The sequence below is a fragment of the Pungitius pungitius genome, chromosome 3 (assembly GCF_949316345.1).
Source record: "Pungitius pungitius chromosome 3, fPunPun2.1, whole genome shotgun sequence".
Taxonomy (NCBI): domain Eukaryota; kingdom Metazoa; phylum Chordata; class Actinopteri; order Perciformes; family Gasterosteidae; genus Pungitius; species Pungitius pungitius.
The window spans coordinates 13779975-13805901 of NC_084902.1; the positions used below are offsets into that span (position 1 = coordinate 13779975).

The window sequence follows — 25927 nt, forward strand, 5'->3', positions numbered from 1 at the left end:
AGAGATTTCTTAAGTCCTCTCAAAAATGGGCGTATTATTTAAGATAATGCACTTTATTGGAAGATGTTAAAAAAATGAAAGGAAACAACATACAATAATACAAACATTGGAACAATTTACATGAAATCTTCAGCAACTTACAAGTTCAGATACGTCTGAATACGTCTGAAAACACACCAGCATTTATTATTCCACCCTCTTTCATGCTGAGATTTATGAATCTTCCCATAATGCTTGTAAAATCTCCTTGTTTTAAACTTCACCTCAAGTGAAAGTTCAAAGTGTAAAACTGAAATGTTATATACTGTAGCCAGCAGATTTTAGAAAAAATATAACTATCCTGACTTGCTTGGCATATTTGAAATAATGCCAAAGTGTTAACTTGAACATTGTTTACACATGCTGAACTTTTTTAGACACAGTCATGCTAGATATACATTCAAAGCACCATTGAAAAAAATATTTTTACTTTGTCAATTATACATTTAAAAAAACATTTGAAATCACTGTCATTTTAGGTGTATTCTGTATTTAAAAACACCAATCTCAATCTTGTTTGATGCCTCTCACTGCCTTTACACGGTCGGTTTTCTCATCCATCCATGCTTAGTCCCTTCCCCTCCTCCTGTTGCTATCTGTTAAAAAGCAAATGGAACAAATGGAACTAATTATTAAGAGAATGTAGAATATGATTGGCATGAACCTTTTGAATCCAGGTTTTTATGGCAACAAGGGAAGATCAAGCTCAGCTCTGCAGCAGGTGATGATTATGACTTCATCCATACAGAGGCGTATGGACTCAACAGGTGGATGCTGCAGCAGGGCAGGGGCTTTTTAGAATGCAATACCACAAGAACTGCAGCCGCAGCGGCATTAGCTCTATGTGTCAGCACAGCGTTCATGTGAGTGTTGCGGCCACAAGCATGGCAGCAAAAGATGGAGCAGCGCACAGTCAGCTTAAAGGAACAGGAATTAGGGAAATGTTCTTATGTGCTTTTTTTGCCAAAAGTTCGATGAGAAGATGGATACCATTTGAGGCAGCGTTATCAATCTTCTCATCGAACTCCTAGCAAATACTGCAATACTCAAAATGTTGAATTTATCCTTTAAGTACATACAGAAGAATATGAGAACATAGCAGCAGACTCCCATGGGCTGCCTGAAGTAGCTAACAGGCTAAGCTGCGGGTTTTTTTGGAGACTGGCTGATTTTCATTACCTACAACTCTCCGGGAAGCGGTTCTTCTTGAACTGCCTTCTATAATTATAGGCAAACAAACATATGAATGACAAATTATCTATGAATTATTCTTTCCGAGTCACTCCGATCAACTCACTCATACAACTCACCCTTGATAATTTGGACAAGTCTTTTACTGTCGTCGTCCATGGATGAAATATCAGTTTCTGCAGGAAAATATAATGTTTAATATATACCAGCATTACTGATTATTTCCTTACAACATTATTTTTGTCATTTTTCAGTTCAACTGACCTTCCAGGGCGATGTTGGCGGTGCCAGAGCTGACTGAGAACTGAGGGCCTGCAGATGACAGCATTTCATGAGTTTGTGAGATGATTAATGATATAAAACTACTGACATATTGATATAAGCACCACATATTTACCTTCCACGACCCTGGTAACCTTGGTGATGGAGGGTTGACCTTCAATGACCCTGGTAACCTTGGTGATGGAGGGTTGACCTTCAATGACCCTGGTGACCTTGGTGATGGAGGGTTGACCTTCAATGACCCTGGTAACCTTGGTGATGGAGGGTTGACCTTCAATGACCCTGGTAACCTTGGTGATGGAGGGTTGACCTTCAATGACCCTGGTGACCTTGGTGATAGTGGGTTCCCCTTCAATAACGACCAATATGTTATTAGTTTAAAAAAAGAAATAAACAGTAAGTGATAAGAGATGTTTCTGTCTTCTCTCTTTTCATTTTAGAATGAATTTGTACATTCAAGGCTAAAGAGAAAGTGCAAGTGATTCCTCAGCAAGGTTTAGTTCAGTAGAAAGCACAACCGTTTTCCCTAAATAATATGCATGCAACTGTTTCATTAACTACATCCCAATCGATCTTCATTACTGTACCTTCGTGGACCTGAGTGATGATCCTCCCTAATAACAACAGGAGATATTATTGTCATTATTGAGATTAAATAATGCCTGTTCTGTATAGCAAAAAACACACAAATATATATATATATTTAATATTGCTACTTACTCAAAAATGTAAGGGGAATTTCCTTGTACCTGAACCCTGAAATGTACTGTAAAAGAATGTTTAAAAATCTGTCACAGCTGATTACACATTGACAACATGTACAATATGGTCATTATTTGGGTGTGTTTCATAAAAAAGCCAATAATCAAAAACTAAACTAAACTAAATTATAAGGAAAACAACTCAAGCTCAAGAATGATGCTGCGTACAGATGGTTTTCATGCAGAATCTTGTTCTGTACCACACGTTGATTACATAAACTTCACACAGAAACTGCACCCTGCTCTTTGTAGGTCTCACAGCTTCAATAACTATATAATGTTTGACACCTTGATTTGCATGTAAGTGATGAGCCTCTTCAATAGCGTGAGAAAATCCTGGCTTCCAACGGGGATATCTAAAAGAAAACCCAGGGTGTTAACTTCGGTTGAGTCTTTACAGCATGCATGAGAAAGGGCAGAGAGTGCATCCCCTGTACAAAAATTAGTAATAAGATAATAAGTTGACAGGGTAAAAATATTACCTCCGGGATACAAGACTTGGTTGACAAAGTGGATGACTCCATTTGTGGCCATGATATCAGATTGAGGGACTTGGACAGAATTCACCAGCATAGAATTGTTTGCCTAAGGGAGACAGATAAAAAATTACAAACAAGAAAAACCCTAGAAGGGGCCTAAATTGTAGACTGAATATAAATTCATAGACTATGAATATAGACTATCATAACCTTAATCAATATTTTATCAAATTGTACCCTGTTTTACTTACAGATAACGCAACATACTGTATAAAGGTGAAACATGTATTCAACGAAGATATATGTTAAGTCTTGGTGTTGTAAATACTTACAGACATCACTCTGAGATTGCTGCCTTGCAGGGACTTGAGAAGGTTTGTCACCCCAGTCTCCAAACCACCACCAATGATGATACCATTGTTGATGTGATACAAAAGGATGGTTCTAAGGGCATTCATGTCACCTAAAACAAAAAATGGTAAAGTATATTTAAACTTTCTTTAGGGGGTGATTTTCAAAAGGCAACATGGCCTGAAACACATTTATAAAGGTAGAATGGAAGACCTACTCTTCAACAACGACAAATCCGTTTGACTCAAACCAGCAAAAGCTTTATCGCTTGGAGCAAACAGAGTAAAGTCTCCCTCCTGTTTCAGCAGGTCTGTTAAGCCAGCAGCTTCCATCAGAGACAGAAATATCCTGCAGCACAGAGAATAAAACTCGGCTGTTACAGGACCCACTGACAATTGCAAGAACAGCGCTATCACATCCCCTTATGTGCCATGTCGGTTTAATGAAAAGATACAGACCTATGTGGTTGTGATGCGATTTAGTTGCAAAGTCAATTTTCAGAACACAGTATTGCTCTTTACTTACTTGAACCCTCCTTTTTCTGTTAGAATCTCAAACATAGACTTTTCCGCCGGATTCAACAGGATCTTCATGAGATGAAGTGCCCCATTGCTTCCTTCTTTACTGCCTCTTACCAGACAGGAATTCTCGATGCACACAGCCTGCAGAAATAATCCACAAGTTAAATGAAAGGGGATTCATTACGTCTCAAAGATACAACGATTGATGGTCATATAACAGGGGTAATGTGTACAGTGTGTGTTTAGTGGTACACAGTGACAGGCTTTGGGGAACAATTTCAGAGAAGAGGACGCACTGTGCGATAGATGAACACCCTCAGATATTTTCCAGCAATGGTCTCCAGCCGCTGGCCATTGAACAACTCTCCCAAGACAATCTTTCTTTTCAAGATGTGGTTTTCCAGGATGATTTTGAGCAAAGACTGGTCCATGGACATCACTTCATCTGTAGATGTTGCGTTAAAACAAAACATACTAGCAGCATTGTTTACATCTAATGTATTGGCTTTTGCATCAGAAACAGCATTTGTATTAATATTGTTTTAATTTGGAGAGCAGTAGGGAAAAATGTCAGTGTGCAAAAAGACATATCCACTCTTAAGGCCTTCATTTACTCTGCAGTTTTGTAATGGATACACATACACACAGTTTTTTAATATTTTGTTAGATTTAGCCATTGCTTGTTCATGCCTGTGGACCCATTTAAAACCATATCCCTATTAAAAAATAGAAGAATTCTGCCTTGATCAATTACACAGTGTTGTTACAGAAACAAAACATCAGGTTTTCTCAGGTCCAGAAATGTGGTGAGTTGGATTGGATATTTGGTCTTACGTGACATAATGCTTCAGCAGTAATCTCATGAAGACAAGATTTCCCCAAAACTTTATAAATGTACATTTCTATTCAAGTTATGACTCAGGATGAAACAAACATTTCGCGCTTCATCCATCAATCCAGAGTGTGGAACGGCTGAGGGTCATATTAAGCTACGTGCTGGTTCAAAGTAGCTCTCATTATGTAAAGAACATTTGCTCACCATTGAAGGCAACATTGAGAGGAGCCAGCAGAGTGTACTCAGCATTTGATCTCATGGCTTCAGAAAAACCCAGTTCGGACACCAAGTCCCCAAATACTGACTGGGAGCTTCCCATTAGTTCCATCACCTGTTTAGCTTGAACGAAAAAGAGAATCCCACCACCAATAAAATGTATATTACAAAAAACTCTTAAACACTAATTCCTTAGTAAACCAAATATGCTTAAATAATAGGAGAGAATGGGAGTCCAACCTGAGTCTGGCATGAGCACTTTATCAATAAGGTGGATGACACCATTGGTGGTGACAATGTCCTTCTTGAGCACCATCTTAATGCCGTTGACTGTCAGACTTTCACCATCACAGCCAATCTCAATATTGTTGCCCTCCAGGGTCTCATAAGAGGTGCCAGTCATGATGGCCTCAGAGCACTGGACTGAGTCCAGAAGATGGTAATTCAGAAGAGCTGAAAAAGAAAAACAGTTTTGAACTCACATGTAAGTGCAGATAGGTGTTCATTTGAAGAGAGAAAGCTGGACGCATTGGCTATTTTTGTGTTCTTTCGCATGTTCCACTGCAGCTAAGGATGAAATGCCTTGGCAACCTGAGGCCCCTTTGGATCCCTTAGGTCCTTCAGTTGGAAGAAGTAATTTTGCAAGAGTTCTATCTAACTGGGTGAAGTGGTCTGATCTTCCGTCAGGCAAGCTGTGTGGACCAATAAAAAAACGTTTTGGGCTGTTGCCAATTTGACCAGCTTCCTCAATAAAGCAGCTGTTTCCTTCTTCTCAATGTTGACAGAAAACAAGTTAGGAAATGTTGAGATTCTTCACAGTGTTTTTCCTGTATTTTTCAAGAGCTTATGGTCATTTGAAAGGTCCACGTTGCTCGGATTGACAATTATACTAGTAGTAGAATTTTTCCAAAATGTCTGCAACAGAAACGATCAACTATCAAAACAAAACTTTAAAATATGTGATGCATTGTTTCACTCTGCATTAACAAAATCATGCATGACTTATTTGTATTAGTTTTAGATCAAACTCTATATACAGATCGCTAAAGTTGTGACGTCATTGTGACGTCAGCTGTTTTGAGTTGCAAGAAGTTAAATGGGTTTTCTTTGCCTAAGAAAAAGGCCACAATAGGATCATCGATTTGCTTTTCCTGTAAATGTAAATATGCTCCAATACAAAATTGTTGAAATCCTTGAGTTTTAAGAATGTACGTCTAGTTTACCCTTGAGGACCTCTTTGTCCCCCTGAAGTCTCTCCAGCACTTCACTTCCCAGACTCTCGAAGGCTTCGTTGGTGGGGGCAAAGAGAGTGTAATGTCCTGGCTGACCCAGCTTCTCCATGATTCCAGCGTTTTGGGCCACATCCTAAATTATTTCACCAGCAGGATTACGTTCAATTAAATTAAATATAGAGTAAAAACAGTAAGAACATTTCAAGGAGACAGACATAACAATTACATCCTATGAAAGAAATATTTAAAATTAAGTATATCACGAATGTCTTCTCTATATTGCTCTTTGTGCTTTCATTCTATTTCCATAACTTTGAAAATGTTTGCACATCCTCCCCTGAGGCGTTTACATTATTCTGTATTTTTCTACTCACACTCAGAGTTGTCAGATCATCGTCAATGTCCACAACATCCTGGATTGTGTTTCCAACACTGCTGATGACGCGGTCAATGACATGCACAACGCCATTAGTGGCAACCTGGTTACCATGGATAATCCTAGCGCAGTTCACCGTCACCACCTGCACATAACAAACACAATGTTATACCACTGGAAAGTCAAAATGACTTCTCTTGAAAAAAAAAACTCACCCCATTGGAGTAATGGTTAATTTGGAGACCAAGGTCATTGTACATGGAGGTGACTGTCATCCCATTCCTCAGATCTTTAGTGAAGAGGCGTTTGTTGGCCATGTGGTAATGCAAAGCGTTGTACAGTTCAATGTTGACATTGCTGACCAGTGCACCTCTCACTGTCTGATGGTGAGAAAATGATTGGTTAAAACCTGACACACAGGAGACCTCTACATTTTCATTTTGTGCTCCACTCACTTCATCCAGGAGCTCCCAGGCATCGTTGCTGGGGGCAAAGATGGTGAATGACCCAGATCCCTCAATCTCAGGCCTCAGTTTAGAAACATCAGAGTATTTTTGGGTTGAGGTGGCCTTCACCAGACCCAAGGTGCCATACACATGGTCAATCGGTGCCACTAGATAAAAAGATTTACAATAAATATCATCATATGTTAGCCTTCAAAATACATACTCACATACATACATGTTTGGAAAGTATTCATCCTAGTGTTTTGTCTCCAAACTAGCATGCAGCTGCTCCACGGTTGGAGGGTATTGCGTAATCTAACCCGTATACAGAGACTACAACGTAGAGCTTAAATCACTGTACCTGCAGGGCAACCACGCATGCCCTCCAACTTCATGTACCCAGGGCAGCACTCATAAAGCACCGTCCTGCAGGCAAAATGCACAAAACACAAATGTGGGTCTTCTCTTAAATAAGTAGCGCATGCCCATCTCTCATCTCTCAAAATTGCATTGAAAGTCCTTTATTTCTGGCTGCCATGTTTTTAAATAAATAATTGTCTCACATTAGTGTATTTGGGTGTTTCCAGATGTTAATCATTATCTCTTTTACAATAACAACAGACCATGGAATCCTTCAGCTTGGGCCAAAATCTAATGGAAAGAGTGCCTCAAGGATTATTCGAGCATTACAGTAGTAGATTTATAGTAGCGAGTCATTTTTGAAGCTAAATAATTAGTTGGAACCATTGTGTTTATTTGGTTAACCTCAGAAATGTTTTGGCGCTAAACATGGCCTCCTATTTTCAGTTGAGTTTTAGAAAATTTTGGTTGACAAGGAACATTTAAAGGGTCTTGTGATAGTTATGGAAACAGTTGAGATAATCTGAAAAACAACATGATTTACTTTTACTTATTTTTGACTAGCATGTTTAAGAGAGATCTCTGTTATGGTTTCAGATTCCTGAATAAGACACAGGAGGTAAATGTTTATTTGCTCGTGGACAAACATCCGCCGTAAATAATGCTGGACATTGCAGCCCTAGGAGGGTAGTAAAATACAAAAAGCAGCTGCTACTTTTAAACATGACTATATGCCCCTTGGGTAAGCAGGTTTGAACATGTTGGAACTACATCATTGTTTCCAAGCTTTGAACTGACATTTTGAAACCTCAAATAGCTTACACCAATGACAGAAACACCAGACATCAAGAACAGAGTTGGCTGGGGATTGTATTTCTGTAGACTTTAGTCCAATATCCTCATCCGTCAGCTCAACATGATTTAAACAAATGTTTAAAACATATATTCTTTGTCTTTTATGAACTGATCACTTGTAATTATTTGTAACAAGTACCATTTATTTGTTAGTTTAAGCAAATGACCAGCATCGGTCCTACAAGGCACAAAAGTATGAGATGAGGATATTGCCACGATTCAGCAGTTTCTCACTGCAGGTGGCCTGTAAGATTCGCACTGCAGGAACGCTCCATATGTGCACCATATGTAGTCGAAAATAGACAAGAGTGACTTTGTCGTAGTTATGGACAAAACATAGATTATTGGATTGAAAAATCTAACCTCTAACAGTGAGATTCCAACCATCCATAAAAAAGAAAGTGAATTTTTTTTCCACAAAAAAAAAAAGAAAAAGCATATTTCAGCAGTCTCAAGCAGCGTAACGACCAAGGCTTCTGGGTCAGGGCTGACTGCAAATCTTTAACAGCTGTATTTGAATCAGTTAAATGGATTTGGGGGCACTGGGATAAGATCACAAAAGTCCTGCTGGGGCAGAGTCAGCAAAACCTACACTCGTCTCCCACACAGACGGATTGTATTTGGCCGTGGCATAGGAAAGTTTTCACTTGTCAGCATCTCTGTAAAATAACTGTTCCAAGAACCTTGATCATTATGTGAAACATATTACACGTTGTATGTGGCTTTATTACAATTAAACCCATCACTAATGGGCAGTTTGGTTTGGTTTGCTCTGGGAGCTGAAATAATCGTATGTTCTTAAATTAACCTCAGTAGGACAAGTTCAAGTACTTTGGTCGGGAAAAGAAGGTTGCGTAGCATCAATTGCCAGACACCACTGTAAAAAGTGCAATCTAAGCACATTTGATTTTTTGGCCAGTTAGCCTAAATTAGTTTATATGTTATGCTTGTTATGCTTTCCTGCTGCTTCTCTGTTACAGTGCAATATATCTGTTATTTTATTTTATTTATAGACAGAAGTTTTACCATTTCCATCTAGAATAAAGGCGGTCCTGTCAGAGTGGGCTAAATTAGAGTGTGACAATGATGTTTATGGGATACTCTGCAACAGCCAGAAACTGTTTTATTTTAAATCAACTCCGCTAAAACACATGCTGACTGACTTTTTGGGGGGAATGTAATATGATCTATTTTCAAATCATTTTTACAATACTCACTAATGAAAGTGTAACTGGCGTAAATCTGTAATCCAATTTACCGATGAATTAAACTTTGGGCTAGTGATCATTTGATCGATTCCACATTCCCATGTCAGGCTCCAATTGAAATCGATATAATATATGTAAATGACCCAATTCATCATGAGAGTGTTGAGCATGTTGAGTACTAGGCGTGACTTAGGCATAATGCAAGCATCAAGGAGAAGGCTGAATGCCTGTGTTTGTGTGAGAGAGAGAGAGAGAGAGAGAGAGAGAGAGAGAGAGAGAGAGAGAGAGAGAGAGAGAGAGAAGAGAGAGAAACTGTAAAATAACCATGGCTTCAATACTAGTTTAAGCACAAAAGTGGTGAAGGGGCTGCAATAATGAAAGGACAAGAGAATGATTGAGCTGAACACTTTTCCATTCATGAATAGAGTCAACATTTTGCAGCCACATCATAGTCTGGAATCAGTGGTTCACCGCTCATCGGCGACCAGGCTTCCTAAGCATATAGGATCAAATAAGATCTTTGGACTGTGTCCACAAATGTCTTTTTCATTTAAAGCATTAGTTTAGTCCAAGAACAATAACAGATGTCTGTCTCTATGGAAACATTCACGGTTCCATTAAAACCATTTAAAGAAGAATAAATAGAATAAGCAGACACTGACCATAAATGGTACAATAAACAAAACTTATAGAACTGATCATCAGGATAAACCTTTTTGGCATTGGATTTGCTTGGAATGTTCATCGTTATTCAAGATCAATAACTTGTCCTATGGGAGACATGAAACAACACTTACGCTTTCTTTCCACAGATGGCTCCTTGGTACCAATTGCGACAAGTGCTGAAGTACTTCTTCTTGGTCCCCATGACTTGCTGCAGCGCGCAAACATTGGGTCTGATGAAAATATAGGGAAAGAAAAATAAATGTAGCATTAATCAGCAGACAAAAGACAGGAGTAAGAGTAATAGTTATGTAACAAACAGCCCTGCTGGCTAAGGCATTGGACTGTCAAGTCTGAAGATTTGTATATTTGGAAACTGGCCTTGCTGCTTCTGAAACCAGACAATAAAATATTGATAAAAGCAAAATTTTGTACACATAGCTGGCTTCTTAGATTTGGCTTATACTTTGACTAGTATTACCTTGCATATAAACATAACAGACATAAAGTTATTCTAAAAAATGTCATAAATGGACAATTTATATATTTAAAACTGGGACTGCATTGCAATGTAGCAGATTTACCTGAGACAAATATGATGAAATGACTAGAAAAACGCTTGCCATGCTCAAGGCTCAATGCTTTTGCATGCAAAATGGCATGTAAAGATATTCAGAATGAAACATACTGATAGGCTTACCCTTCTTTTCTTGCCCTGATGCGACTGTGGGCAACAATTTTGTCATAAGCTGAAGATTCGACATTGTCAAATGTGGAGAGCACAAAGAGTGCAAAGGCAGCTACAAAAAGGAGCTTCATTCTTGGTTTCTAAGCCAGACCTTCCAGACCCAGAGTGATGGGAGCAGACACAGAGTGGGGGTTTATATACTGCAAGTCTCACCCTCCACTCATGGATGATGGAAAGATTTCATGCATGGCTGGACAACCCAGTTTCTCTCAAAGCACACATTCTACATACAGACATACTGTGTTTTTTTGGTGTGATGAAGTACTGTCATTAGTATTTAAATAAGTTATGAATAAATGGGATGGCACCACATTCACTACATTTTTTGTACCTCTATGATGCATTTCTCAAAGAAACCTCAAAACATTCTAAACAAACGTTTACTTAATCTGTTCTGATAATTTTATAGTCTCATTACAGCTTTAAGAAGTAACATAGAAAGTTAAGACTTGCTTTAACAGAAATGTATTGCATTGAAAAGAGAAGAACATTAGGACATATGCTCAATATTTGGTTTTAGAAATTTCTTTAAGAAAATATACTTCTCATTGCATTGTTACAAAATTGTTCTGCACATCATTATGGGATAGAAATTCTTGCTGCATTGCTTTTGTTAAAGTGTCATTCATTCGAGCTGCAGACAAAGGAAAATTCAAAAACCCACGGCTCTGAAAAAAAAAGGCCAGAACATTGACTGGATAAATCTTTCAGAAAGTAGTTTGCTCCACCAAGTGGTGGAAAAGAGTGCAGGCAGTGAGTATTAATGAGCATCACTATTAAAGCATAATATTTTCACAGTATTTATTTTTTTACATTGGAGAGGTTATACATACAAAGGTAAATGATAAAGGCCATCCAATCATGACACCTGAACTTGTAATGTAAAGTCTCAGTTTTTTTCAGTTGTAAATCTGGAAAGGTCTTCCTTACTACCACCACTTTGATCCTTTTTTGTAATAAGTAATAAGAACCATACCACCCTTTCAAAGTATAAAAAGAATGTTTCATTTGAAGCTCTTAGCACAAATACTAACATGATACATTTGTAATTTAAAGTAATTTTATTTGACAGATTATAAGCTGCAACCTACAAACAACATCCAAACATATCCCAACTGCTACATCTGCTCATTTAGCTTTTATCCAAAGCGACTAAGAGACACTAAGTCACTAAGTCCTTGCTAATAAGTAAAATTATATATGATATCAAATATGTTCCTGGAGTGCAGCTGTTCATAAGCTTCCACAGTGGGTGTGTTACTCACGGGATGCCCAAGTGAGAGTCATTACAAGCTGAGGGATTGCATGCATCTTTGGTTTCGTCAACATATGAACAAAACAGGTTGCTCTCACCCTAAATATTTTAGGAAGGTAATAGTGGAGTAAAAGAGTAGCTGACCTTAAGCTCTAAACATTGTTTACATGGCAAGTTGACAGTATACAGTATAATTTGTCAAAGTTTAATATAGAATTTGTTCCGGAATTAAATTGAAATACATTTCCATTAACCTAGTAGAGGAGAAATTAGTATATGATATTATTGATATGATATAAAACAATTAGTATATGATGAATATGATTTTGCATAGCACAGTCAGAAGACAGTCCAAGGGGGGAGAGGATAGAATATGCAGCAGGTTGTCAATATTGATTGGAAGCAAATGCTCTTGGTAAAATGGGATTAATATAATGTGAGATACAATGTTATTATCATTATTCCATTATATATATTACAGAATACAATATTGTTTTATCTGAAATGATGGTCCAAATTATGAGATTATACTATTATTTTTGATAAACTGTTTTACACATTGTAGTTCCCAATCCCAAAATCCACATTTGTCCATAAAAAAAAGACACAAATAAATTTCAATTGGAATGGACACTTTGCTCTTGCTCTTTGCAAGAATGTTCAATCTCTCGGATGCTCTTGTCCACTTTCTGCAAGACTTCAACAATCCCTCCATCAGTCTGAAGGTGTTCTTGCTTTTGTCCACCAAATGTTGCAGTATCTTCCTCTGAGTGTATTTCATCATATTTCTGAGAGGGCAATCTCTGTCCCCGAAGAAACCCAGCATCTGAGACATTTCTGTTTAGCTCATTACGAGTCTGCCCTATGCAGGAAATAACAACTGAACACTGTGTTTGCTCTTGCTTTCTAGAGCCCAAAGAGGTGGTGGTGGTGGTGGTGGTGGTGGTGCCAGCTCCACTCTGGAAGGTGGGGGAGACCATGTCAAACATGCTCAGCTTCCGTGGAGGTTCATCAATAGGGAATTTGGGAGAATACTTGAATGAGTTTCCAGGGTAAGCCAAGTTGGAGCTTGCCACGTTAGGTGTGACTCCACCTTGAGGTTTTCCCTTCATCATTCCGAGGACTTCATAGCGGAAGCTGGAGATATCCTGCTTGAGCTCCTATTAATTATAGACAACCAGAGATTAAATGGCAGAGAAAAGGCAGAAATGACAAAACAGACTTGAGTGATTGACAGGGAATTTGGGAGAACTACTACCTTAAAATTCTCTTCTGTTAGTCCCTCTTCTGTCTTGGCATCTCTGATCATTGCTGCAACGTAGCGCTTCATGAGGTGCTTCAAAACCTCCTAAAAAAAGATACGTAATGTATTGAGTTAAAAAACATGCAGTTGTTTTTAAATACAGTTGGTCAAATTTGAACAGTTCATTACCTGATACCCATGGTTTACTCTCACATTATCGGCCGCACGTCTCTGAAAAAAACAAACTAAATTTACCAAGTGACGTGTTATTAAGGTTCGCAATGGTAGGGTGAATTTACTTTACGGTTACTTACTTGAATTGCCCTTTCTCAATACAAGATCTTATGGATTAAATGAGTGACTAAATAAATTCTGAAGATAACAAGTGATTTAATGTACTCCTCCTTCTTTGGAGCCCCCTTCCCTGACTCTACAATACCAGACATGCATTGGAAACCTAATCCATAGGTGACAAAACAATGACTATCTAGAATATACTTACCCCCAATGTTTCAAAGGTTTCAAGTCTTTTCAAACTTGTTCTCTTAAACAAATAGGAATTTATCCAACTGAATAAATAATAAATTGACTTTGGACTGGGTATTATATTAAATGGAGATGGCAAAGTGCCCCCTTCTTCAAAATAGCTCATCCATAATTTGGTTCTTGCAAACTTCCACTCTATATCTGCATGATCCTGAAAAGAAAAACAACCAGAATATTAAAAAAACAGTGTGCTAAGGAACATATGGCAAATACAAGTATTAAATAAGTGAGCTATGGCACTTACAGCAATGTGCTGGTAGGAGTTGTTCATCATTGCAATTAACATGTTCAAAAGCACTACCAGGGAGATGACGTTGTACGTGCCGAACATGGTGCTGCCCACAAACTCAGTGAATTCATGACGTGGTTCCACGTTCGTCACATAGAGGGAAATCAGGCCAAACACAGACCAAAACAATGACTGCAGTGTTTCAAATAGCCTGAAAAACATAATAACCATACATCAAACAATGTGCTGCTGAAAAACGGTAATAATTAAAAATGCAGACAATATATTTAAGAACTCCAACTTGCGTTGAGAAGGCGTTGTTTTGGTCCTTGCAACGAATGCCGATGCAATTATTGCCCTCATTTGTGTAATAATAAGAGTAGAGTTGGTTGAGGCCATTAGCAAAGGCTAAAAGCACTAGACAATATATAAAGAGGAACTTGAGGATGTCCAGGAGCATGCGGCCCAGTGAGATCTGTAAGGGGCCCAGATGGGAGTTGGCAGTGAAAAGGCAAATGAGGCGCAAGGAGCTGAAGATGTTGGCAATGGCAAACAATGCCTCTGCAACCAAAGTTGGATGCGACATTTCCCAGTCATTTCTGCTTTTGGGCCCCCTGTACTGTAAAAAAAAAAAGAGAGAGAACAATAAAAATGAATTATTAGACTGGAATCAAAAATATGTGCTGTATCGTTTCAAGTTTCCCAGCACACAAATGAACTGTTCTCCCGCAAAGTACAATACTGTCAAACACCCTGAAATATAAGATGTACAATACCTTTGCGTAGGCAACAATCTTCAGAGCAATGGTTGCAAGATACAAGGCGTTCATTATGAAATCCATTAAGTTCCACCAGTCATCCATGTAGTCTTCTAAACCACTATCCCACATCTGTTTGATCTCAGTCCATATAAATCCTTGAAGAGAAGAACAAAGATGAATGTGTCAACGTCATCACTCAAGTTCCAAAAGAAAGAATATACTGTAATGAACTGGTGTGCAGATAGAATTGTATGCTTGTGGCCACAGTTAGGATTTTCATTGGATTTGTTTTCCAAATGTACATCCGAATTACCAGCGGTATGTTAGTGTGTGTGTGTGTGTGTGTGTGTGTGTGTGTGTGTGTGTGTGTGTGTGTGTGTGTGTGTGTGTGTGTGTGTGTGTGTGTGTGTGTGTGTGTTGTTACCAAGCACCCAGGGCAGGATCAGCCATTCAACAGTGGTGGGCGCTGGGCCTTGAATGTCATTTTGTGGAGTGTCTATATGCTGCGAAGCCAGCAGGAGCAGGAGGAGGAAGGTCAGGTAGGAGGCAGTGTGACAGATGAACTTGATGAAAGGTTTACGGATGAATAAGCCATAGCGGCTCTTTGGAGAGATAATGTAGAAGATGGAAAAAAGTGGAAAGAGAAGGCCAATGAAGATACATGTGATGAGTTTTCCGGCCCAGTGACGCCTCCTCCAGCCTGGGAACTCATCATACCACTGAGATGCCAGCAGCTGCTGACAGTTGGGCTGAGCAACAAACTACAAGTAAGGGAGAGATAAAGAAAGTCACCACCTTCCTCCTTATCTGTGAATTCTATTCTGACAATAATGGACAAAAAAAAATCCATTAAGCATGAACTATCTTCATTAAAGACCTTTAAAGTGAAGAAAAAATAATCTATAGATGAAACTAACAAGTGAAGAGTCAATGCTGTATTCAAAATGTTTTCGTCATGGTGCTCACTGCCATACATACTATCACCATAATGCCCAATGACAATTTGAATATTACAATTTAAATATGTAAGATTACAATGTTCTTGTCGAAAATAGTATCGTTTTGTCTATGAAATGAAATGATTGATTTAAAAGCTAACTAGCATTTTTTTAGTGTAGGCAAATAACAATTTTAGAAAAATAAATGTGCAACTTCTGTTCTTTTTGGTGACATAATTGCTTCTCCAAAGGATAAATATGTATATTATGCGGCGGTGTCTAGTCTCTAATGGGGTTTTTTAATAGTAACGCTGGATGGAATCACACCTTAAGCCCCATGTTTTTTTCTGAAGACTGAATTGCCAGGTATAAACACCTCAGATCATGTTCAGATTCAGATTCTTAAGAGCAAGATTTCAGTCAACTCACGGCACATGATGGACTTTTATCTTTTAACCATGCCAGAGAAAAGTTTCAAGAGGGAAAACATTTTGGAATCTTTCTAAGAATAATTGACTGTGAGATTTGATATAAACATCTGCTGGACATCTGCAGATGGAGATTGAAGTTGATTTCAGTTTAAACAAGTTACGGCCAAATGGATCCCCATTATGGGTTTAGATAGCATTACACGGGGGATGATGGCGTAATCCATCAATGCTGAATCTGACATCTTAAATGTCTCCTATTTGTCATTGTGAGATGTTTACTTGCCGTTTATGACCGGAGGCAAAAGATGGCATCTGTTGAGAACAGATTTTGATATATATATATAGATAGATAGATATTTTAATGAAGTTTACCAACCTGATTATTACGATCTGTTCAATAAACAAAAGCAAATAGTTTACTTTTTAATCTGTAACAATTTTACCAAACATAATTTCATCCTCATTTTACCATTAAAGGTCCATGAAAATACAACCCAGGTCAGAGCAGATTGAGTGCTGAGAGTAAAATGGGTGAATGGTAGGAACTGAAAGAAGCAATTTAAGCTGAATACATCACCAGCACACTCATAGAACTAAATAAAAAGGCGTGGCTTTCTGTTTTTATTTTCTTGTGAACAACTAGAGGAAATCACAAGTGACTAAAGTTATTCAATATATCTAAATTTACACTGGTAATTTAACAGTATACTATGGTAGTAATAGTCATATTATTACTGCAGTGATGATCAATGTAAGATCATCAAAAAAATATTTTCCTTAACACCAAGAAGTCTTTACAAACTTCCATTGTTATCACCTGTTGCTGTGTTAAGCAAAAGTCCATTTAAATCATTTAGATCTAAATATATATTCTGTTATGAACTTCATTAGTGGGTATTAGATTTTTTTGCTTGATACTAAACACTTTTGACGTATCTCATTCTGTTATTATTATCCTAGACATTATACTAGTTACTATTGCATCCAAAGGAAAAATACACCAAAGATGGAAAAATACGGTAAAAGGTTCCCTCCCTGATTAAAGTATTAGTATGTATTTCCGGGAAATGGTCTTCACTTATTCCATCATTATCCCCAATTATCCAATTGTCACGGGACTGTCTCAAAGTGCTGCTGTAATGCATTTGCTAAGAGCCAGTAGGCAATTATGTGTTGCTCTAAACTCCCAAAGGACAAATCCACCAATCTGTGGCCATTTACAACTCATCTTGGAACCCTTCTTGTTATCCTGCACATGTTGATCAAATAATGCAACATGTATTCCTTGTTGTCCACCATCAGTGTGAGTCTCCTGTACAAGTTTCAATTTGCCTGTGTGTGCCAGTGTGACCAAGAGAAATTGTCATTAAGATAAGGGAATCCTTTTGTAGTGCTGCAGGACCCTGCAATAGTGCGACAAAGAGGGGATCACAATCAGCAGCTTACCTCCTTCTGGCAATATTTGATAGCCAGCTTCAGTCGGGCCAGATCGTTGGTGACCTCATCCAGGAGAGGGTTGATATCGTCGCGGTAGTTGAGGATTATTTCCAACTCTTTAGAGCTCCGGGTCTGGTCCAAGAGGTCCTTCGCAAATTGTTTACACATTCGGGAGAGTTCCTCGTACTCAGACTTGAACTCATTCTCTACTGTGCTGAGCTCCTTCAGCTCCCAGCTGAGTTGAAACGCAGTGAGGAACGGATCTTCACTGGAGAGGGCGATTAGGGATGAGCTGGCGAGGGCCTTGTAGATGTTAAGACGGGAGCGTGAGTGGCGCAGGCCGTCCACGTCTGAACCGGAAACGCACTCCACACAGTTGCAGCGCACAGCATGTGGCTGAGGTACAGAAACGCCTCGCTGCAGAAGCAGTTTGATGATCTGGTAATTGTTGGTGTGGGCTGCCAGGATGATTGGAGTGATGTCTGGGGTAAAGTCTGAAAACTGTTTGTCCAGTAGAATTGGTGGGACCTTTGCAGCAACCACACAAAGGCAAAGAAACACAAAAAGAAAATGAAACAGAATCAATTTACTGTATATGGTAAGAGTATTTTTTTGAAGTTCACAAAAGATCATTGCTTTTTAAACCTTTCATATAAACTGAAACAACTGGTTCGAATGGGTCAAATTTCATTTCTCTTGGGTCTCTGACAGTCTTGTCAAAGAGAAACCACAGAGCTAATGGCTTTGTGGTTCAGCTGGCCTCATAATACCTTCTTGCTTAAAAGCAAATGCATCCATTTTTTCCCTTTGTCTTCACACAATACACTAAGTCCATTACAGGCACACCAGCAGCGACAAAAACATATTAACAAAAGAGGTAAATGGAGAATGACTGAATGAGCTGTGGCCAAAACCCCAAAAGACAGAAGCCCCAAAAAATGTTTTTTCCTAAAATAAAGAGGAAAGCACATTGTCACTTTCTTTTCTTTATCTATCAATACAAAATGAAAACCCCACTGATGGCTGTTGTGACATTGACCTAAATGGTTATAATGGGTTCTCCTAGTAGCTTTAAAGAAGCGGCTCAGCTTTTGCTAGTTTTGACGTACCAAACTCAAGGAAATTTTCTAAACTGAAAGTTTTCCTGATAGTTGTGGAGTGTTGTAGCGGGGTGGAGACTAAACAAGGTTCCAGTGTATCAAAAAAAAAAGAGGAAAAACAGGTGACCAATGTAAATATGATTACACATTAGTAATCACATAATGCAAAACTACAAACAAATTATGTTACATATTTTTGCAAACATTACATCGAAGACCAAAATTATTGTTATGGTTAGTTATGAACAACAATTGCAACAGCACAAGAAACCCCTGTGGGATGGAAATGTTACATATTGTAAGTTCACTACCTGTTTTTCTCCACGTGGCTTCTTGTGGTTGAGCAGCAGCTCCACGGCACCCACCACCTCTTTGCGGATGGCGTGTAGCAGGGCATCACCCACATGCACATTATAGCTGAGCAGCAGATCAATGATCTCCAGGTTCTCATTTTCAATGGCAATTAGCAGAGCTGTGCGCCCCAGGGGGTCGATGCAGTTGATGTTGATCCTGAAGTAGATCTCAGCCTCCTCCAGGGCTTGTTTCACACTGGCATAGTCCCCCTTCTCAACAGCACCCAGGTAGGCCCTTTCGAGGGCAGAGAGCTCAGACTCTGCCCGCACGATGCGCAGAGGGATGCAGTCTCTGTATGACGAATGGTCAGCTTTCCTGTAATACAGCTGTGACATTGCTGCTGCAGCCGCAATGAAGGATTGAGAAATAATAGGACAAGGGAGAATATGAATTCAAGTTGCAGTTTTCATGTTTCAGACACAGTGGGAACAGAATCAGTGTAAAAGCCCCCAAAAACAGTCTTTCTAGAACCATCTGAACAGCAAATGAGAAATAAAGTGTATAGCTCAGTATTAGTTTACTAGCCTTGTGCTATTTTAAGGAAGTATTTGGTCTAAAAATGTGGACCTAGGGGTGTTTTTTTATTCAAACTACTTTGTGTTTGGTTAAACTGAAAACACTCTTCCACGGTTTAAGACAAACATAACCTGAAACAAAAGTTTATTTGACATTAAACAATATAAAGAAAAGCTCAGTGAAAGCTCTGTAGTACTAGTAGTAGTTTTACCAAAAATGAGAATTTGTAAACATTAATATTACAATTTTTAATACTCCTTCATAGCTCTTGTGTATGTGGTCTGTTTTTAATTGGTCTAATTCATTAAGGTAAGGAAAGCATAAATGAAGGTTTATACATGGTAGCTCCTTTAAGTCAATTTTATTTGCAGTATTTGAAGTATTTGGCCTAAAAAATGTGGACCTAGGGGTGTTTTTTATTCAAACTATTTTGTGTTTGGTTAAACGGAAAACACTCTCCACGATTTAAAACAAACATAACCTGAAACTTGCTTAAAAGTATTATATTTATAAGTATATATTTTTTACTTCACAGTTTACTAATAAGACAACAAAACAGGTTAGTAAAGCAGATGCATTTTCGTTAGAAACATGCCTTGAATCATGCAAAAATAAAACCCCGGAGACGTTACCGTCCTCTTGTTGCTTTGCAGAGGTGATTTGGTCCAGACCCGCTTGGAGGGGACGCGACTGTCAAAAAGAAACCCCGCGCGCTCACATTATCCTCTTGTCAGTTAAAGTCTGCGCACTAACTTATCACACGCACCTCCACCCCCTCCGTCTGTTGGAGCATTAGTGCCCTGGCTCTTCGTGCACCTTTCTGCAAGAAAATACACGCACCAACCCAGCGCGCGTCTCCAGCCATCACCTCCCCCTTTCCACTCCGATTTGTGCGGTTGTAGCCCAAGTTTTAAGAGTATGGCCGTTGGGGGGAGTCTCCCATCGAGGCAACCAGATACACTCTGTTCATTTTCAAGTAAAGGTGATTCAATTATTTGTGTATTAATATTGTCGGAATATGCATTTTAAAATCCAGTAGTAGGAACAATGCCGGGTGTATATTTTCTGTTCAAATGGGAACCACTTGTGCGTCTACGGCAACACTGAAGGGACATTTCAAACGCAAAAAAAACATTTTGAGACAGTCCTTTACAATAGTCTATGCGAACTGATTTGTGATATTTGTCATGTATACATATATATTATGTGCTCAAACAAAAATCTAAATATGCAAATAAACTAGGTAAATTCATGTGACAGTGTCCAACAATATTGTTGAAGTGCAAGGACTGTTTGTGCTTTATAAATAATACACCAGGAGTTCCCAAACTGGCCCTGATAAAAACACCTGTTACAGATCTTGGGAGATTTTATCGCAACCACATATTTTAATTATGAGCTTACAAAGTTGAATCACCAGTGTAGGTAAAGCAGCTACATAAAATGTGCTTTAATATATTTAACAAATCATCTTCTTTAGCTAGTATGAGCATATCTACGACACTTTTTAACAATGCATCTTTTTCTTGCCCATCCAGAAAGAAAAACAACAAAAGATGGCAAATGTCAACATTCCTATCAAGCTTGTGACATACAGCTCATCTTTAATAGTGAACCTTAACCAAACAATGGTGTTTTTTATTTTTCCATTTACCTCTGATATGATCTGATCTAATTGAAAAAGCATTTTTCTAAAGCTAAAATAATGGGGTAAAATTGTTGTGTAGAAGCAATCTTTCGAGCTCGCTTCAGGTCCTGGAGAGACGTCAGATTTCAGCCGATCACCCTCTCTGCAGAGCAGATGACACGCTGCAGCCAAGGACACCTTGTACGATGGCGATGTGGAAGTGCACCATCATCGTCTTTGGCAGGTTTCATTTCTTCAGCCGCCTCAGGAAGAACATCCTCTGCTGAGCCTTAATTCGTGGTGATGGAGCGGATGTTCATGCAGATTGCGAGTGGGTTCACACTCATTATTTCCTGCTTTCTTCTCGGTAATTGCAATTAGCATGTATTAGGTCTTGGAAAAATGTGATATTCTGTCTGTGTCTGTGAGGATGCCTTTTATGCTAAGATGTATTTCCCTTCCTCAGAGGACTTGTGGTTTTTATTATCATCAGTGCAGCTATTATTACAAGACATCTTAAAGGCAATCTTGACTGTGCTATTACCAATGCCAGCAGATTGAATAGAAGCATTATTTGTAACTACAATGTAAAACCTCAATACACATAAAAGCTCATCATTGGTAATCAGGGTTCTACTGGATAATATGGCTCTAATTAGTGTAATTAGCATTATTTTGTACAATATCACTTTAAAACTTTACTATTTATAAGATTAACACTAATTACTCTGGATCACAGGTGACATACAGGGAAATATTTCCAAAAGTCTGAAGTACTGCTGTGCAAAATTGAGTAATAATGTTATGAGATTCCATGCAGATAACAGTTTACTTCAGTGTAATACGCTTTCCATTGGTTATTATGACTTAAGATGAGTGAGTCAATCTCAAAACATGATCTTCAATAATACAATTTTTAATACTCCTTCATTGCTCTAGCGTCTGTGGTCTCTTTTAAATTGGTCAACTTTATTGAGGTAATGAAAGCATTAATGAAGGTTTATACATGGTAGCTCCTTTAATTCCAATTTATTGTCAGGTTCTTGCCAATAAATTGCACTTAAATTACACTGTAATGTGCTGTAATCATTTATGATTTCATTCTTGTCTTCATTGACCAAGCACACGCCTCCACAATATTTAGATTTGCATAACTACCCCATGCAACTTTACACACCATTTTTTGGGGGGCAAGTACAATCAAGAAATACTGAGACAGAGCATCTGTTATGTTTATCCAGCAGAACATTGTTGTAGAGGAGAGTTGTTGATAGAAAGAGCTGGGACATAAGTACATGACTTGAAAGCAAGCTCTGTTGGTAAATCCACAATCAAAACCATGAACAATGCTTTGTTGATGCATTTACTAACTCTAAACCACAACTAGACATTAGCTGCTGATGTTTCTAGGGTCTACATGAGTAATAATTTAATGCAACACTGCAGTAGAACAGCTATGGATATGAAACTAATTTCAGTTCTGAGAAACCCAGAAAAATTAATGTAAATAATTTTCTTTAACTTTATGAACAACAATCGTATGGAGCTTTTAATAATAGTTGAATTGTTCAAAAAAGGACTACACTCACTTGCCAGTAGAGGGCAGAAAAAGGTTTCCTTCCTTGCCAAAAATACAGAGGAGCCCAATCTGGAGCAGAGCTGTCTGAAGCCGCCGGTGGCACTTTGTTATCTGCTCTGTTGTGGCAGCTGCATACCTGGAGTCATAGACTCCTTCCGCTGTTATGGAAAAACATTCCCTCAGAAGATTACCCTTGAGTGAATGTGGAGGGAGGCTGTTTGAGAATCAAAAACACTTTCTACAAAGGTGTATGTTCAGTGAGGGTCTTAAAATCTAGGCCACCTATTTGTTTATGTTGTCTGCTTTTGCCAAAACATCTTCTGACCTAGTTCCTACTATGCTGATTGCTGCTTTTCCGTGTCTGGATTCCTGTGTTAAACTCTGAATCAGATTTTATATTTTGGAAATACACTTGACCAAATGAATGCACTTACAGCATGTGCGTTTTACTTGGCTGGTTTGACTTCACAGGAGGTCGTCCGTCTGTGCTGTGCAACTGAGCGAAGAACTTATTTGACATTGCAGTCCAGCTCTCTGTCAATTAGATGCAGAATATATTACCCATGTTCTGAAAATGAACACTGATGCAATAGCCAATCTGGCAACAAAAATTCAAAGTCATTACAGAAGGTCTGTAAGCTCTTAATTAGGCCTGCTAGTCTTTAGGCAGTCAGTCTTTTCAGTAGTGAGATGCTACAGTAAAAATAACCACAGGTATGGCATTATTGCCTAATGGTGTTTCTATTCTCCTTTGGATCTGCATGCAAGCAGAACAACAATTGTTTACACTACATATATTTCATTCTGCCCCTTACCCAGCGCAAAGCACATCATTAATAATGTGATACACCTTAATTCAAAGTGAATTTATAATACAAAATAATTTCCATTATCATGTCGGTTTTCAAGTCAAAATTCTTCATGATAATTTTAAACCCATCAATGCTTTACAAAAGCGTCATACCTTCAAAGCTTCAACGCTAATAGACAAAAATAACACTTTAGACACAAAGTTAACTGGGAAATTATGTTTTAGATGATGCATTATTGTTTATTCTTAGTCAACTCATTATGGCTGCCATTATATAATGATTCTTTGCTACACACTGTATAATGTAATGTTGCCATCTTCTGGCAGTAAAAGTAAAGTTTGTACTATCTAAATAATATCTACAGTTTAATTTACACATGTAAAATGTACATGATTTAATGCCGTAGCTCGCTTTTTGAAAATAAAAAACAAACAAACATTATTCTCATGATTTAAATTAAAGCGGTGTGAAGTTGGTCTCCAAATAGTGTTTGTGTTGTTTGTTTTGCTTTCTGTGGAGGGTTGAAGATGCTTGGAAGTTATACTTCTCTTTATGTCTGTCTGCAGGGGTATTTACCAAGTGTAATAAGGTCAGCTAGACCCTAAGACCTGACAAAAAGAGGCAAGAGTTTGTCAGTGTCAGGGGAGATGTGTATATGTTTGTGTACAGTCCCGCTGTAGGCTAAGGGGTTAAAAATCACCCTTAAGTCTCTTAGCTAAAACTCACATCCACCAGAGAGCATGAAAAGGACCTTGTTACAACAGTTAACTCTAACAGATGACAGCTGACTTTGGCAACTCTGGTCTAATGGAAAAGATTAAGTCAATTACAGCTTGGCAGGGGGACTTTGAGACATTCCCTAGACTATTGGAACAATAGGCAAACACATAGTGTTGACTATGTCACTCTGAGGGAGTACATTTCATTATGCCTATTTATAAAGTAAATATAACACAATATAACAACAATGACAACACTGAAACGCAGTACTAGAGAAAACTGTTGTGTCTAATGAACACACTCTGTTTCATCAAAATGTTGCTGACTTAGTCAGAACCAACAGTAGAAAAATAATACATTGAGCTCAGCTGAAACTGGGTTGAAAAGCGTCAAATAGAGCAGCTACAATTCCAATGCACATGAAAAGATGACATTCTTAAATTCAATTTAATTGCATTGAACGGTAATATTTGCGGGTGTGATCAATCTAATATTTTATGAATGTAATATTTTTCATTGCGCTATTTCTGTTTGTTGCGCAAGTTAATTTCCTCTCATTGCAGTGGGTCACAGGCTACACAAAATGCACATTTGTTTTATAATATTCAAATCCAAAATCTAATAATAAGAGTATTCTTCTGATGATGTGAGAATTCACAGAAGGAACAAAGAGACTCCCATCGGGTGAATTTTCATTTCTCTTTCGTTTTGCGCAGGATAAATAAGTTCAGGAAGCATGTTAAGTGCCTCTCAGCTTTAAAACTCATCAGGAGAAGGAAGGTCTGCGGGATATCTGGCAGCAATCCGATTAAATTATGAAACCTTTGCCCTGTAGGCGACCACACCTCCACAGGAAGCCCAAGATTTGGGGTTTTTAATAACTTAAAAGTCTGAAGTCAAAGACGGGATATTCAGCTACGGATGAATGGTTAAATGTCTGCTGGTTGGCCTTTATTTTTGTCCTTAGCTACCACCAAATTAGTCAGGTTAGTTAGAATATAATGAAGGCGGTTTTGACAGTGCCCTGGTGCCCCTGCAATTATTATTGCACTGTTAGAGGCTTTGGGGCCCAGTATTACACATCGGACTTCATTAAAATCTCTCCGTTACTCTGTGTCTTTACAAGAGTGCAACAACATCAAGCAATTAATGTCTCACATTTAGACAGAAACCTCCATTTGGTAACAGCAGTTTGGTCGTGTGTTACACAGCTTTGTATTTGTCCTTGACACAGGGTGAATATAAAACATCACATTTACTAGAATGGATTTCAAATCATTCGAAGCAGTTCTTGACAACATAAATAAATCTTTGGTGTCCTCCAAACTAGGATAATTCACTATGGACTTAGTAAATGGTATAAATATAAACCAATGGTAAATGTCACATTTTACACCAGGGTTAGACAATACCTTTTACCTTGCATGTAGTTATGCATGTATGTAGTTTTTTTTTTACTACATTTTTTACTACATTTTTACCAAAGATGATCAAATGTGCCTCATATAAGTAACGTAATAGTAGTATAATAAAAAAGAATACAATAACCCTTGTTCAGTTTGAATTTGGATTGCAGCTTTCAAAAGGTAATTATATAATTAAACAACAATAGAGAATCCCAGTATTGTTTTTTCCCTAAAGAAGAAAATAATCCTTGTACTATAATCAATGAAAAATTGAATATTCATTAATATGTTACCTTACAATATCCAATATAAACATTATTTATATGTTAAGGAAATCTTAATGTTTTAAATAACTGTTATGAAACTTTGCAGTTCTAAATTGTACATTCCAATTCTGTCGCACCACTCTT

At 38.1% G+C, this 25927-nt stretch overlaps 2 protein-coding genes across 4 annotated transcripts; both read right to left on the bottom strand.

Annotated features, from left to right (window-relative positions):
- Window positions 1-16: 16 nt before the first annotated feature.
- On the bottom strand, window positions 17-10661 carry postnb (periostin, osteoblast specific factor b). 3 transcript variants are annotated; one of them, XM_062561241.1, is made up of 22 exons: window positions 10516-10661; window positions 9950-10048; window positions 7091-7155; window positions 6739-6896; window positions 6499-6663; window positions 6282-6428; window positions 5899-6040; window positions 4916-5128; window positions 4664-4798; window positions 3921-4069; window positions 3629-3765; window positions 3321-3451; window positions 3085-3215; window positions 2756-2858; window positions 2562-2629; window positions 2233-2278; window positions 2100-2126; window positions 1628-1861; window positions 1495-1542; window positions 1350-1406; window positions 1219-1254; window positions 17-635 (listed from the first exon to the last, which is right to left on the bottom strand). In XM_062561241.1, the coding sequence occupies exons 1-22, from the start codon at window positions 10632-10634 to the stop codon at window positions 607-609; spliced, it is 2439 nt and encodes an 812-aa protein (XP_062417225.1). In that variant the 5' UTR covers window positions 10635-10661; the 3' UTR covers window positions 17-606. The 3 variants fall into 3 exon arrangements, with proteins under 3 accessions (XP_062417225.1, XP_037325327.2, XP_037325335.2); XM_037469430.2 differs by having other exon boundaries at window positions 1219-1257; XM_037469438.2 differs by lacking the exon at window positions 1219-1254.
- Window positions 10662-11347: 686 nt separating this feature from the next.
- On the bottom strand, window positions 11348-19201 carry trpc4b (transient receptor potential cation channel, subfamily C, member 4b). The gene is made up of 10 exons (XM_037469400.2): window positions 18815-19201; window positions 17413-17931; window positions 15022-15358; window positions 14613-14752; window positions 14142-14455; window positions 13852-14047; window positions 13564-13758; window positions 13251-13292; window positions 13077-13166; window positions 11348-12978 (listed from the first exon to the last, which is right to left on the bottom strand). The coding sequence occupies exons 1-10, from the start codon at window positions 19190-19192 to the stop codon at window positions 12436-12438; spliced, it is 2754 nt and encodes a 917-aa protein (XP_037325297.2). The 5' UTR covers window positions 19193-19201; the 3' UTR covers window positions 11348-12435.
- Between the last annotated feature and the right edge of the window lie 6726 nt (window positions 19202-25927).

Excerpts from the sequence above, each read along its gene's own strand:
- postnb (XM_037469430.2), bottom strand. The coding sequence starts at position 10,634 with ATGAAGCTCCTTTTTGTAGCTGCCTTTGCACTCTTTGTGCTCTCCACA. Across the intron at positions 6,429-6,498 it reads TTAACCATTACTCCAATGGG|GTGGTGACGGTGAACTGCGC; the intron begins GTGAGTTTTTTT and ends TGTTATGTGCAG. Across the intron at positions 4,070-4,663 it reads TCTCAATGTTGCCTTCAATG|ATGAAGTGATGTCCATGGAC; the intron begins GTGAGCAAATGT and ends CAACATCTACAG.
- trpc4b (XM_037469400.2), bottom strand. The coding sequence starts at position 19,192 with ATGTCACAGCTGTATTACAGGAAAGCTGACCATTCGTCATACAGAGAC. Across the intron at positions 15,359-17,412 it reads TCAAATATTGCCAGAAGGAG|TTTGTTGCTCAGCCCAACTG; the intron begins GTAAGCTGCTGA and ends CCTTACTTGTAG. Across the intron at positions 13,293-13,563 it reads AAACCTTTGAAACATTGGGG|AGACGTGCGGCCGATAATGT; the intron begins GTAAGTATATTC and ends TGTTTTTTTCAG.